Source organism: Tamandua tetradactyla, chromosome 11 (assembly GCF_023851605.1).
Source record: "Tamandua tetradactyla isolate mTamTet1 chromosome 11, mTamTet1.pri, whole genome shotgun sequence".
NCBI lineage: Eukaryota > Metazoa > Chordata > Mammalia > Pilosa > Myrmecophagidae > Tamandua > Tamandua tetradactyla.
This window is the reverse complement of record NC_135337.1, coordinates 3,918,753-3,934,628: the sequence shown is the minus strand read 5'-3', so window position 1 is coordinate 3,934,628 and position 15,876 is coordinate 3,918,753. Positions and strand designations below refer to the sequence as shown.

The window sequence follows — 15,876 nt, the reverse complement described above, 5'->3', positions numbered from 1 at the left end:
GTTTCCAACTTGACATTTTGTCAAGTGCTGATGTTTCCCTCCATCGGACCCCTTTTCCAACTCAGAAAGATGTCATTCTTCACAATCCATTGGCATTCCGTCAAAGTAAGCAAAAAGGCCTCAGCTGTGATTCTTGGTGTCAGCACGCAGGCATTAGTCCAATCAGGACGTACTAAAGGCACATAGACGGTGGATCATTTTCTTTCTTTTTTAAGAAGAGTATTTTCCTGTTCCATTAAAACTTGAAATTCCTGGCATTCTCTCGAACATTAGGGACCCCCAATTTCATAAACCAAGTCCTTGGTCTTCCCCTTATGAAACTTATTTCTGCAATGGCAAAGCTAAGCCTACCTGTAATTATGCTTAAGAGTTATCCCCAGAGAACCTCTTTTGTTGCTCAGATGTGGCCTCTCTCTCTCCTTAAGCCAAGTCAGCAAATAAACCCACTACCCTTCCCCCTACATGGGACATGACTCCCAGAGGAGTAATTCTCCCTGGCACATAGGACATGACTCCCAGGATGAGCCCTGTCATCCCTGACTTCGTGGGATTGAGAGTACCTTCTTGAAGAAATGAAACAAAATAAGGTTTCAGTTGCTAAGAGATTTCAAACAGAGTTGAGAGGTCATTCTGGAGTTTACTTTTGTGCAAACTTCAGCCAGATATTGCAAATCGCCACAGTATTCCAAACCCCAACCAACAGGATTCCTGCAAACCCTAAAGAATACCCCGGGCTTTATCTAAGACTGTATACATTTTTACTTAGTAAGTTTATTCTTTCAGAAGCTTAAGGCCTCCAGCTTGTTCCTGGGCCAGATAAGCTCTGAAATGCAGAGGTACCATCTCTCCAAGAACATCAAATAATTTCATTCCTCTACCCCTTAAGGTTGAGACCACTTTCCAGCATGAAGAAGCTAAAATGTTCATTGTCCAGATATCCCTGAAGATGGAAAGGATGATCAAATGAGAAGGAGGAGGTATAATTGGGAAATTAGGATTTAACAAATGATTATGACCACTGAATCATTATGTAGATATTTCTTTTTAGTTTCTAGTGTATCAGAATAGCCAGAAGGAAATATCTGAAATTGTTAAGCGATAATCCAGTACCCTTGATCTTTGCTAATGATGTATAACTATATAGCCTTTATCATGTGGCCATGTGATTGTAAATACCTTGTAACTGACACTCCCTTTATTGAGTGTATGGGGAAATAGGCAATAAAACGGAGACACGCCTGAAAAAGTAATAATAATTATAGGTCAGGAATATGGGGGGGAAATACCCCTATGTAAACTAGGGATCATAGTTATAGTACTACTTTGATAATCTTTCATCAATTGTTAACAAATGTAACTACTGTTAAGAAAAATAGAATTACAAAAAAAGTGCTATCGTCAATTGTGACAACTTTTCCACACCGATGCAAGTGTCGGTGATGGGGTGGTGTATGGTAATCCTGTATTTTAAGCATGTATGTTCTGTAAACCCACAACTTCTCTAATAAAAGAAATTTTTTTAAATTGTCCTGTTGGCCTCAAGTGCCCAAGATACAACTCAGTGAGTCCTGTAGAGACGTATCACATGTGCTTTTTTTTTTTTTCGTTTTTTGGTTTTTGCATGGGCAGGCACCGGGAATCAAACCCGAGTCTCCGGCATGGCAGGTGAGAACTCCACCTGCTGAGACACCGTGGCCCACCCTCACATTTGCTTTTAACTTGGGAAACTTCCACTGAATATCTTCAGCCAAAAGAAAAAAATCACAATTTATAGTAATTTAACATAGTGAAAAATATTTGATATTTTTTCAATGAAAGATTGTACATGACTTCGCACTTTACATATCTGTGTATGCACATTGCTTAATAGGGTTGCATTTGGAAAACTATGTATTTGTTCTTCCTAGGTGCTTTAAAGACCAATCCAGGGCATTTTTACTCAGTGCATATATATATATATATTTTTTTTTTTGGCTTACCTGCCTCTTCAGAAGTGAACTCCCACATGAAATGTAATTCCCTGTAGTAGCCTTACAGAGGTATCATCTCTCTCTCTCTCTGTTCTTGAAAGGACAGATGAAGTGATCTCTCTAAACACCTGCCTTATTTTGGTTTCCCAGGGATAGAGTTTCAAGTCAACCTTACGGCTGAAAGTACATTCGCTGAAGGGACCCCTTTAGAACTGCTTTGCCTGGTGGTGGGCAGCAGCCGGGATCAGCAGCCACAGCTTCAGGGAGTTTGGTTCTTCAATGACACTGAAGTTGCCCGTGTTGGTGCTGGTGGAACACTGAGCCTGAAGAAGGACTACCAGGAGAGAGCGAGTCAAGGGCAGCTCCAGGTTTCTAAGTTAAGCCCCAAGGCTTTCACTCTCAAGATCTTCTCCGCAGGCCCAGAGGATGAAGGGACCTACAGATGTGAAGTCACTGAGATGATGAGAGCTCAGAGGGGCTCCTGGCAGGCTCTTCAGAGAAGACGGTCACTAGACAGCCACGTGAAGCTGAGGAAGCCAGCAGGTAGGTGGCGTCGGGACCAGACACGAATCGTACTGCTTTCAGATTTTGCTGTGATATGGTGAGATGCCTGTCCATATGTTTCTGAAATTTCATATGCATGTGTATTAGCTAGGGTTCTCTAGAGAAACAGAGCCAGCAAGAGATATCTGTAAATATAAAACTTATAAAAGTGTCTCACATAACCATGGGGATGTAGAGTCCAAGGTCTGTAGGGCAGGCCACAAGCTGGCAGCTCCATGACGGTCCTCAACAAACTCCCAGGAGAGGCTGGCTGGCTGAAGCAGGAGGGGAGATTGTCTCTTCTGAGTCTCCCTTAAAAGTCTTCTGGTGATTAGATTTAGCATCACCCATTACAGAAGACACTCCTCTTAACTGATTGATCAGCTGTGGATGCCACCAATGTGATCATGATTTAAGTCCATGAAATGTCCTCATAGCAAAAGACAGGCCAGTGTTTGCCCGACCAGACAACTAGGCACCACCACCTGGCCAAGTTGACACATGGACCTGACCATGCCAGTGCATAAGTGGGAAAGCCACTCAGCTGTCCTTTAGTTTGATAAGGTTGGTTGTTCTTAAATATGTTTGTATAGTCATTGGTTTTGTGAGAGAGAAAACAAACAAATCCACAATTAATATTAGGATTTTCTGGGCTTGGTGTTAATTAAAGTCAGTCTATAAAGATGAATTGCCCAAAAGTAGAAAAAAAAAGACAAAATATAAAGAAATCCTTGTTGCTCTTGCTTATTGGAGGCATCTCTGAAATTTCCCTTTCATACTCTTTTCCATCCACTGCTTGCCAGAAATGAAGATGCACGAGCTTTGGCCCAGAGTAGCAGACTCAGAAGTGTGTTGGTGTTTGTTTTTCACACTGTACGTTTGGCGGAACGTTCCAGGATTCAGAAAAAACTGTGTAGGCGTGTTTACATATTTACGCAGAGAAAAACCTCTGCTTCATGTATCTCAGTCTCTCCTGGAACATTGCTACAATCTTTCTTAAGCACAATATGTGGGAAATTGTGCCTAAGGAATGCCACACAGTGCTCTGAGCATAAGCCCATCAGGAAGGTCATCTTCCAAAACTGAAAGCGATTCTCTGCAGAGGCTGGAGCCCAGACTCAACCTAATATGTAGAAACAGGAAAAGTTATCACCAAATTTATTAAGGGTCCTGCTCAGCATTCTCTTTGAAAAGTCAAACCATTACTTAAAGCATGAGCAGATTTTTTCATTCTATGAATATTTTAACAGAAGGTAGTACCCACCACCAGTATGAATGGATACATTACACACACTTGGTAAGTTTATTACTTCTTACCAGGAGGCAGTAACAAGCACAATGAACTGAAGAAACTGATTTTTGTAATGGTGTTAATTGAGACTAATCATAATGATTATGTTAATATGGCTGGATTGTGAGTAATAATTTTTTCCTCTAATTTCTAAACTCCAGTTATGTGGGTCTATTTTTATCTTGATAAAAAAATCTTTTTTTTAAAGCATAATCATGCCTTGAACATCCAAAACTTGGAAGCAGATTTGCTAATATTTCTTTTGTCCCTATTTGCAGACATTAGCCTTTGTCCTGTCTTTGTAATGTGTGTATTTGTGTATATAAAAAAGTTAAAGACTAAACACCTTCCTCAGCAGGGAAGAACAATTTGCAAATTCATTTAGATCTTATTTAGATTTCTAATGCCAGTTGTATTTTACTTTTCTTTTCTTTTCTTTTTTATTATTCTTTTATTTTGCTTTTCTTTTGTGGCATAGAAGTACCTCTACTTTCAGTAATGCCCATCTTTAAGCACTAATGCTACTAGCTAACCTCCACTGAGTTCTTTCCCTGTAACCAGCCAGGCTAAGCCTTTTGCATGTGTCATTCATTTCTCCCCTCAGCAGTGCAATAAGGTGGGTTCTATTAGGGCCCACTTTTATTTTTTACTTTTTTTATTGTATAGTATAACATATATACAAAGAAAGAAAGAAAAAAGCAATAGTTTTCAAAGCACTCTTCAACAAGTAGTTATAGGATAGACCCCAGAGTTTGTCATGGGCTACTATACCATCCTCTCAGATTTTTCCTTCTAGCTGCTCCAGAATATAGTAGGCTAGAGGGCTTAAATAATTTTTATCATCACAATTGACTTTTTTCCTTCTTTTTTTGTGAAAAATAACATATATACAAAAAAGCTATAAATTTCAAAGCACAGCACCACAATTAGTTGAACATATTTCAGAGTTTGACATGGGTTACACTTCTACAATTTTATGTTTTTACTTCTAGCTGTTCTAAAATACTGGAGACTAAAAGAGATATCAATGTAATAATTCAGCATTCATATTCATTTGTTAAATCCTATCTTCTCTGTATAACTCCACCATCACCTCTGATCTTTCCATACCTCTTTTTAGGGGTGTTTGGGCTATGGCAATTCTAAATTTTTGATATTGGAAGGGGCTGTTACTAATATGGGGTAGGGAGATGGAACTATCTGATGTTCTGGAGAGGCTGGGCTAGGTTTCAGGACTTGTCTGGACCAGGGACCCATCTAGGGGTTGTAGGTTTCTGGAAAGTCACTCTAGTGCATGGAACCCTTATATATTGCCCTAGGTGTTGTTTAGCATTGGCTGGAATGGTCCTGGTTGGGGTTTGGCAAGTTATGATAGGTAGCAATGTCTAATTGAAGCTTATGTAAGAGAAACCTCCAGAGTAGCCTCTTAACTCTATTTTAACTCTCTCAGCCACTGATACCTTGTTAGTTACACTTCTTTCCCCCATTTTGGTCAGGACGTAATTGTTAATCCCAATGTGTCAGGGCCAGATTCATCCCTGGGAGTCATTGCCCATGTCACCAGGGAGACTTTCACCCCTGGATGTCATGTCCCACATAGGCGTAACGGCAATGATTTCACTTGCAGTTGGGCTTAGACAGAGTGAGACCACATCTGAGCAACAAAAGAGGTCCTCCAGAAGTAACTGTTAGGCATGTATGGCCCACATTTTTGCAGGAAAGAAAAGTGAAGCTCAAAGAGAACAGATGTGTTATCCAGGGTCATTCTGACTTTGGAGGCTTAGAGCTTAAACCTGGTGCCATGCTGCCTAGGACACATGAGACCTGATTGATCTTTGCATCACCCATAAGGCATCCAGGACAAGGCCTTGCACCGTAAGTGTTTTGTTGACTGAATGTTCGCATTTCTACACCTCTTGAATTCCTGTCTGGGAAATCTCCTAGCAGGAATTTATTGTCTTCTGGTTCTGGAAGCTAGAAGTCCAAAATCAAAGTGAGGGCAAGACAGTGTTTTTTCCCCCAAAGTCTGTGACATTCTGGTGCTAGCTGGCTACAATCCTTGGGGTTTCTTGGCTGGCATCTGCCTCCCATCACATAGCTAGCTCTCTCCCTCCTTGCGTCTGCTCTCCTGGCTTCTGATGACTTCTGTCTTCCAGCTCCTCTTTATAAGGCCTCCAGTGACATGGATTGAAGACCCACCCTGATTCTGTTGGCACACCTTAACTAATAACAACATTTCAAAATGTTCTATTTACAAATGGGTCCAAATCCACAGGAAAGCAGGTTAAGAAGAACATTTCTTTTGTTGGGGTACATAATTCAGGCTCCCACACACTGTATTTCAGATCTAGGAAGAACCTCCCTTCAGCCAACATATAAATATATATCCATCCCAAGTAATTGTCTTTTATGATAATACTGTGAACAGATCTAATTAACAACGTTTCTTCATTGTTCAAAACACATACTAATTTAGATTGATTAGGGAAATGTAAGTAGGGAGAAGAAGGTCATTTTGAACTGTGAAAGTCTGAATTTTAAAGAACTAAAAATGTGTATAAATACAGCTTCATTACTTTCAAGTTCATACACCCACTCTAATTAATCTAGCAAAATATTACCAGATGTTTTCCCAAATAGATGTTCTTTTTTTTTATCAGGGAAGTTGAAGGTTTATGGAAAACTCATGCAGAAAGTGGAGAGTTCCTAGGTACTCCCGCCCTTCCATACACAGGTTCCCTGTTATTAACACTTCGCATTAGTGTTGGAACTTTGTTACAATTGATGAAGCAATATTATTATCATTGCACTATTACCTATAGTCCATAGTTTACATTAGGGTTCACAGTTTGTGTTGTAAGGTTCCATGACTGGTTAAAATGCGTATTCTAGTGCCATAGACACCATCCAAACTTCCTTATGCTAACCACATTCAGATATACAATTCAAGTAGTGTTTAATACTTGCACAATGTTGTGCAACCATCACCACCATCCATTACCAAAACTTTTCCATCACCCCAAGCAGAAACTCTGTACCATTAAGCATTAACTCCCCATCTCCTACCCCCATCCCAGTCCCTGGTAACCTGTATTCTAGTTTCTGACTCTCCAAATTTGCAGATTCTGATTATTTCATGTAAGGGAGGTCATAGAATATTTGTCCTTTTGCTTAGTTCACTCAGTGTGATATCTTTGAGGTTCATCCATGTTGTCATATGTATCAGAACATCATTCCTTTCTATGGCTGAATAAATTCCATTGAATGTATGTACCATATTTTGCTTATCCATTTATCTGTTGATGGACACTTGGGTTACTTCCATCTTTTGCTACTATGCACATCATTGTGTAAATATTTATTCAAGTACCTGCTTTCGTGCTTTTGGGTATATACCTAGAAGTGGGATTGCTGGGCCATGTGGTAATTGTATATATAACTTTCTGAGGAACCAACAAACTGTTTTCAACAGCGGCTATACTATTTAATATTCCCACCAACAATGAACAAGTGTTCCTATTTCTTCAGATCCTCTACAGCACTTTTTATTTTTCAGTTTTTAATCACAGCCATTTGTGCTGGTTTGAAAGGATATATGTCCCCTAGAATAGCCATGTTTTAATCTAAATCCCATTTCGTAAAGGCAGAATAATCCCTATTCAGTACCGTATGTTTGAAACTGTAATCAGATCATCTCCCTGAGGATGTGATTTAGTCAAGAGTGGTTGTTAAGCTGGATTAGGTGATGACATGTCTCCACCCATTTGGGCAGATCTTGATAAGTTTCTGGAGTCCTATAAAAGAGGAAACATTTGGGAGAATGAAAGAGATTCAGAGAGAGCAGGGCAGAACAATATAACCATGAGAAGCAGAGTCTCCTACCAGCGACCTTTGGAGATGAAGAAGGAAAATGCCTCCCCAGGAGCTTCATGAAACAGGAAGCTAGGAGAAGAAGCTAGCAGATTACACCGTGTTTATCATGTGCCTTTCTAGATGAGAGAGAAACTCTGTGTTCCCCATGTGCCCTTCCACTTAAGAGAGAAACCGTGAACTTGTAGTATCTTTGGTTTAGTATCAGGGTGATGTCGGCCTCATAGATTGAGTTAGAAGGTGTTCCCTCCTCTTCAGTTTTTTGGGAAGCATTTGACAGGATTGGTGTTAATTCTTCATGGAATGTTTGGTAAAATGCACCAGGAAAATCATCTGGTCCTGGGCTTTTCTTTGTTGGGCCAACCAGATGTTCTTAAGGGGGCTGATTTAACAAATCTATATAAATAGATGCTAAGTATAAGTTCTTTAAGGGTAAACAATTTCTCTGGATATTCTTCCTGCTGTCTTGTGAGCACTTCTTGCTGGGAGTGGTAGAGAGGTAATAGCCTGACCTGATTCATCACAAACTAATCAAATCTTTATTAAGGAGAATTAGCTATATTTTAGAAAAATTTTCATTTAATTGAAATACCTTTTTCCCCGAATTCTATAATCCACAGCAAGACATGTAGATGTGTCTACCAAGACCAAGCAGCAAGCAGTGTGGGAAGGAGAGGCACTGACCCTTCTCTGCAGGGCAGGGGGAACTGAAAGTCCTCTATCTGTCAGCTGGTGGCACATCCCGCAGAATCAAACGCAGCTAGAGTTTGTGGCTAGCATGGGACAGGATGGCACCATGCAGCTGGGAGCCTCCTACCGAGGGCCCAGAAACAATGCCAACATAAGGCTGGAGAAAGTGGACTGGGCCACCTTCCAGCTGGAGATCACTTCCACCGCCGTTACAGACAGCGGGACATATGAATGCAGAGTGTCCGAGAAGACCCGGAACCAGGCAGGAGATCGGAGCTGGACTCAGAAGATTTCAGTCGCTGTAAAACCTCTGGGTAAGTGACAGAGAAATCCCTTTCTGAACCTGATTTTGCAAGGGAATTGTGATTTTGTTTGTCATCATCCTGAATATGTGCACCCCAGGACACAGAGCAGAGTCTCTGGCTACCACATCTATCAATTACTCCCTAAAGATTATTCATCATAAAGATCATCTTTAGAATACAATTTGTATTTGACTAAAGACACAGTCCTGTGAATTGGAGGTGACATAGAAATGACAGGCCGGGTGTGTTTTGTAGCTAAGCTCTCCACATTCTGGCTTTTGACAGCTGCAGCCCTGAAATTGCAGAGTCTCTTGTAGCATGTGCGAAAGGATCAGATACTGAACCCATGAGCGGGGGTAAGGGAAGGAGGCCAGACCCCTGGGGCTGGGAGTGCTTCACCCATTCAGCTGCAGCTGTCCAAGCAAAAGACTCGAGAAACACTGCCTATTTGTTGTCGCTGGTGAGAACAGTCTCAGAAAAGGGTCAACTTTGGAAAATTGAGGTCAGAATTCAGGACAGACTATACTTTGAATCAATTTCTACCCCCAAAATATATGACACTCCAAATTTACAAATACATGGTTCAATGTGAAGAAGTGGCATCTAGGAAAACTCGAAAGTGCTGTACTATAATTTGGTAAACATCTTAGAAATTGTATCTTGCATTTCTGTCTGCAGATTCAAGTTTACGAGTTAGTCTGATGAGCCGTCAACCACAGGTGAAGTTAACGGGCACCTTTGACCTGTCCTGCGTAGTGACAGCTGGCTACTCTGACCTCAATGTCCCACTCACTGTGACATGGCAGTTCCAGCCAGCTGAGTCTCAAGTCTTTCATCAGCTTGTTCGAATCACCTACAATGGCACCATTGAATGGGGAGAACTCCTGTCCTACTTCCAAAGGAAGATGAAGGTTTCATGCTCTTCATTTTACTCTCAACTCCTAATTCATGATGCCACTGAAGAAGAGGCTGGAGTGTATCAGTGTGAAGTACAAGTTTATGACAGAAATTCCTTATGCACAAACAGTCCCGTGAAGGCATCTGCCACCTCTCACCCATTGAGAATAGCCGTTACTTTACCAGGTAAGCTCCATTGGAAATTAATCCTTGCTTTTTTTTTTTTATTAGGAGTTCTTCAATTTTGGGTATGTTATAGAAATAGAACATAAAATACCCACTCCCATGTATGTAGTGTATAAGTAAGTACCATATGAAGAGTGATTTCCAGGGTACTGCTGAGTTCATTTGCATGAAATAGCCAAACTGGTTGTTGAAACATTGAAATACTTCTGCCCTGGCAAGTAATAACCATTGCTTCATGTCCCTTTCCTGCCTCCCCATAAGTTCCCACAACCCAGCAACTAAAGGGTTGTGGCACAGTAGGGGGGCCCCTAGGACCCAGCTCGAGGCAAGTCTTCCTTTCTGGTTGGTCATTGCCTGGGCCTCACCAGTTAATAAATGTTTGGACTCTGTCCCCTAGTGGTATTTACCTACTTATTTTTAATGTGTTAATGAATATAAGAGATAGAGAAGTTATGAATATAGTCAAATATGGTATACCTTGCCAACTGGTAATACAACGTGAAGATTATAAGTAAGATACATCTAGGCAGACTTCTGCTGTGTCGTTTTTTTCTCTCTCATAACTTGTTTTCTGTTAGGACAGGAAGAGTTTCAAGGGACTTTGAAGTCATTTAGATCTGGCAAGCACTTGATATCAGCATGCTTTGGACAAATTACATAATCTCTCCAAATCTTAGTTACCTCGTCTATAAATTACTCATGTGCCATTTAAAGGTGGTGACACCGGGATCATTTCCCGGAGCCTGCTCATGCCACAAAAAAGGTGGTGACACGTAATACTGTGCCTATGGCCATGCCTGGCCCACTGAGCCATGTTCCAACATGGCAGCATCATTGTTCTCTCTGCTGCCCAGTGATAGTAATGACCTCCTATTGATTAATTTATGCCTTACTTTATTTTCCTTTCTGTGATATTTAAAATTGTTGGCTCAATTTTTGCTTCTTGAAACTTCTTTTTTTTTCTTGGCCCTTGTATTAGTTTTCTAAGGCTGCCATAACAAATTACCACTAACATGGTAGCTTAAAGCAACAGAAATGTCTCACAGTTCGGGAGGCTGCAAGTCCAAAATCAAGTTGTTGGCAGGGCCATTCTCCTTCTGATTCCTGTAGAAAAGAATCCTTCCTTTCCTCTTCTGGCTTCTGGTATTTGTTCACAATCCTTGGTGCTCCTTTGCTTGGGGAGGCATCCACACTCCATTCTCTGCTGCCGTCTTCACTTGGCCTTCTCCTGTCTATAGTTGGGTCTCTTCTCCTCTTCTTATAAAAACACCAGTCATTTGGGATTGCCCTACTCCGGGATGACCTCATTTTAACTTAATTACATCCACAAAGACCCTATTTCCAAAGAAGGTCAAATTCTGAAGTACTAGGGGTAAGGACTTCAACATATTTTTGGGGCAATATGATTCAACCTATGACAACCCCCATTTCTTCCTAATACTCTGACTACTTCTCATTCTCATTTGCAGAATCCTTCTCCTCCACTGATTGTTTTTTTTTTTCCCCAATGTTCCTTTGGGTTTCATCTTCCATTTGCATTCTTCTCATTCTAAACGCTTTCCTGACATGAACTCATCCCTACCTACCAATGGATATAACTATTTGTTGACAACTCCCAATCCATTATCCTGCAAAGCCTTCTCTCCTTCTCTCCAGACTCATATATCCAACTGCCTCCAGGTCATGTCCATATTCAACATATCAAAATAATAATCCATTGCTATTATCCCTCCAAGCTACTCCTCCTCAATTGTTCTCTATGTCTCCATCATTCACCAGTGACCCAACTTGGAAGACTGAATGTCTTCATTTGCCTGGCTGCTATGACAAATACCACAAAATTGGTTGGATTACACAATGGGAATTTATTGTCTCATGGTTTTGGAAGCTAAAGGCTTGTTTTCTCTCAGGGTTAGTAGCATTCTGGTTGGCTGATAATCCTTGGTTTCTTAGGATTTCCTGTCACATGGCAATGTCCTCTCCTTTCTCTTTTGGGTTCCCACTGACTTTGTGCCCCCAGCTTGCTTTCCTGGTCCCTGTTTCTGTTTCTTTCTCTTTATAAGACCTACAGTAATCTGACTTATGATCCAACCTCATTTAGTTGGGCCACATTTTATTAATTGAAAATAAAATCTTCAACAGATCCTGTTTGCAATGGGTTCACACCCTCATGAATGAGGATTAAGATTTAAAACATCAAAATTAGGGTGTATAATTCAATTTACTGTACTGGATCATCCACAGTTCCTCCCTTCTGCTCCTCCATGTTCACCTCATGTCCAAATAAAGCATGGCATGCAAGGTCATTTATATTCTAGTGCCTTTATGTCTTTCCAGTATCATCTCCTTGTATTTTCAATCTTGAATTTGAGTTCCAACCACACTGAACTACTTATAGCTCCTCAATAATTCACATTCTCTCTCCCTTTCAAAGTCCTTGTTCAAGTTGCTTCTTCTGCCTGGAATTCCTTAACCTAATTTCCATTGGCCTAATTCTTCCTTACCCTTAAGACTTAGCTCAGAGTTACCCCCTTCCAGAAACTTTCTCTCCCTCCGGTATCTGGGTGGGTGGTCCTCCCGTGTGCTGTAATAGTCACCGCGGCTATCTTTGTCCCACATGTGTGACGCTGTGCTGTAATCTCTAAGCCTTTGCCCCTGTACCTGGCGCTCCCTCTAAACTGTGAACCCATGGGAGGTGAGTAGCCAAAGAATCTAAAATATTCTGACACATAACATCGTAGGTGCTTAGCAAACGGCAACATCAACAAGCGGTTACAAAAGTAGAATCGGTGATGTCAGCAAGAAGTTAGAATAAGATTTAGAAACAAATTTTTATCACTCGTTTTTCTGACAAAGCAGAAAAACTGCTGGGGTTAGAGGGTAGTTGACTATAATTCCACATAAATGTCCAGAGTTGAGTGGCTGCAAAGAGAAACACAATTTTAATAGCCCACATGGCACTTCCTTTTGTTTACCTATGTCTGAAGGCAGATGTGTCTGGATTTTGGCAAATTGTGAATCCAGAGATATTCTGGAGTGTGAACACACTAAGCATTGAAAGGGCCACTTTCTCTCAATTTGATTCTTAAAAATGCTACAGAAGAGATGTCTGTGCTTAAATATTGGGTTATTATGTGGAAAGAGACTGGGCTTTTCTTTAGGACCCGTCTCCCACCCTTCCAGAGTAGAACTAGGAGCAATGGATGAAGTTCTGGAGAGAACAAATTCAGCTTTATATCAGAAAGAAGTCTCTAGTGGCAGAGCTTACCAAAGATGGAATAGATTGCTTTGTCAGATAGTGAGTTGTTCAAAGGCTGAGTGAATAGTCAGTGGGACTATTGTGGAGGGAATTCACACATACAATGCGACATAGGAGGTATTGCCCTCATTGACCTCTAATGTCCCTCCTATCTTAAAACTTTATTTTCTAGCAAAGTAGCAAAAGTAACCTTTTCCATTCTTTTCATTTAGAGAGCAGACTAAAAGTGAATTCACGCAACCAAGTTCAAGAGATCCCCGTCAGCTCCAACACCGAAATAGACTGTAGCATCTTGTCCCGGTCCACAGGAAACTTCCAGTTAGCCATTATTTGGTACTATTCCCCCATTTCCACTAATGCATCCTGGCTGAGGATCCTGGAAATGGATCAAACCAATGTTATTAAATATGGGGATGAATTTCATACTCCAAAGACAAAGAAAAAATTTCACACTGAAAAAGTTTCCCAAGACTTGTTTCAGCTGCATATTCTAAATGTGGATCATAGCGATCAGGGCAGATATCACTGCACCGTGGAAGAATGGCTCTTGTCTACAAACGGCACTTGGCACAAGCTTGGAGAAGAGAAATCTGGACCAACAGAGTTGAAACTCAGACCCACGGGTAAGTCTTGTGAATGTATTCTCCCACAGCTTTCTGTAGGGTTCTCAGCTTCTCTCGGGCAGTTGTTCTATGAAGTGACTAAGTGGGGCTAAAAATACAACATAGAGTCATAGGAATAGCATCCACTTAAGCAATGACTGCAGAACTTGGTGGCCCACCTGAGGACGGGAGGTCACTGCAAGTGAATTGCTATGAGGTTTCAAGGAGCTGGGATGGGAGCAAGGCACCTTTGATTGGCTTGTTTATCAGCTTGGCCGCCTCGTCTGTGCGGCTACCTGGGGTATCGTATCTCCAGATCTCTATAATAACAAGCTGTGTCATTCCAGTGGGGCTCTACTGTAATTTGGCAGAAAAAGAGTAATACGAAGCATATTTCTCCCACTGTGAACAGAAACTGTACAACTCTATAGGGATGTGTGGAGAAATTGCTTTTCAACATTTGGCTGCCTAAACATAAGGCAAAGAAGAGTAGTTAACTGTTGGAATGGCTTACTGAGGGAATCTCCTCTTCCTCAGGAGATCGTTAAAAATGTAATAGAAGTTCCATCCATTTGCATAGGTCTAAGAGTGCTGCTGTCTAAATGTGGGCAGGGTTGATTAGGTCTCTCAGCATTAGTTAGGTCACCTCCAATGTTGATTAAAATTAAATGAATGTCACAGCTAAATTTCAGCAACTGGCCTGGGTCCAAGAGCACAATGCAAATAAATTGATCTGGCTTGGTACTTAATATTCTATTTTCAATGGAACCTCAAAAAATAAGATTATAATTGAACATTACTATGCATTAGGCACTGGGACTGTAAAGATAAATAAGGCACAGTTCTTGCCCTTAAGTGCTTACATTCTATTGGGACATCAGGGACAAAATAAGTAGCTCAGAGGGAGGATCACATTTTTGTCCCTCTGGTCTGCCTTCCCCACGTTCTTCAGATCTCCTCTTCCTCTCCTTGCTAAATGTGGAATTTCCTCGGGGACTAATATCTGGTCTTTATTATTATTATTATTCTCTGCTCTCCCCAGACCTTTTAAAATATTGCCCTGGTGTAAGCCACTGCCTTCAATTTGATAATGCTAAGCCTTTATGTTTAGCCCAGATATACTGAGCTTCAGGCCTTCCTACCCAATGTCAGCTCTACATTTGCACTTGGATACCCCATAGATCCTCAAACTCAACCTAAATGAAATTGCATTTTCCCTCATCTCTGTCATCCCGCAAAACTCATTCCTACAACTGAATTCCCCATTTGTGTGACCGGCATCACTGTCCCTCAATTGTCCAAGACAAAATATTGATAGTATGTATGTGCCTTTTTAAAGAGGGCAACAACTTCTAGCTTAAGCCAGTGCTTCCCACGTAGAAATGAGGGTTTGGTATCATCAGAACATTTAGTATACCAAGAGATGCCTAGAATCCCTTTTTGTGACATCTCCCAATTTGAGAATATTCACAACAAATTCACATCCTTTTATAATATCAGGTAGGTTAAACAAAACATACCTGTGGGCTGGGTTTGGCTGTAGCTTGCCAGTTATGAACTTTAGTTTAAAGAGTGAGTTAAAGAAGAGACAGCAGGGAAAGATGCTGAGAAGACTGGTCAGAATTGTAGGAGGGAAATTTTCTCTAAGACAAAAGGGGAGAGAGATTCAAGCAGATAATGAACTTCAGTGACAAAACCACAGCGAGGACACAGAAGATGAGAGGGTCCTTAGACTGGGAAATTGGGCCCCTTTGCTTAGGACCGTTAACAGATGGGGTTGGAAGCTGGATTTCAGTAAAGGACGGAGTAATTTGTGGCGAGGGAGCAAAGACAGTATCTTATAAATTAATATTTCCCCTGTTTCACTATAAAGGGAAGGAGAGAGTAAGGTTGGTGACTGAAAAAGAATCCAGGATTGGAGAAAGTTGTTTTTTCAAAGATGAACTAATAAATGTTTCGAGTAGAATAAAAAATTTAAACATACACCACAATTTCTTTATTTCGTTTGTAATTGCTCTGGTCTTCCTTTCAAGTCCTTACCTGCTGGTTAGCATGAGGGAAAGTAATGAATAAATGTCAAAATCTGTTTGAAACTTGTCTGATTCAACCATTTAAATGATCTCCTTAATATTCAAACACTTGTATAAAAATGTTCAACTGCCTGGATAGCTTCCTTTTCCAAGTGTCTCTGCCTGAGATGATATATGGGTAGATGGGAGGGGGATAATTTGCTAAAAATGAAGGGAGGACTGAAAGTTTTGAA

The 15,876-nt window shown here is 40.8% G+C and overlaps 1 protein-coding gene across 1 annotated transcript in view; it reads left to right on the top strand.

Moving 5' to 3' along the window:
• CD101 (CD101 molecule) overlaps nucleotides 1–15,876 on the top strand; it is a 44,126-nt gene that overhangs the window by 12,281 nt on the left and 15,969 nt on the right. The window contains exons 4-7 of the mRNA XM_077119768.1: nucleotides 2,121–2,513; nucleotides 8,295–8,678; nucleotides 9,348–9,752; nucleotides 13,224–13,634. Coding sequence (XP_076975883.1) covers nucleotides 2,121–2,513; nucleotides 8,295–8,678; nucleotides 9,348–9,752; nucleotides 13,224–13,634 — 1,593 coding nt within the window. The remainder of the gene's footprint in view (nucleotides 1–2,120; nucleotides 2,514–8,294; nucleotides 8,679–9,347; nucleotides 9,753–13,223; nucleotides 13,635–15,876) is intronic.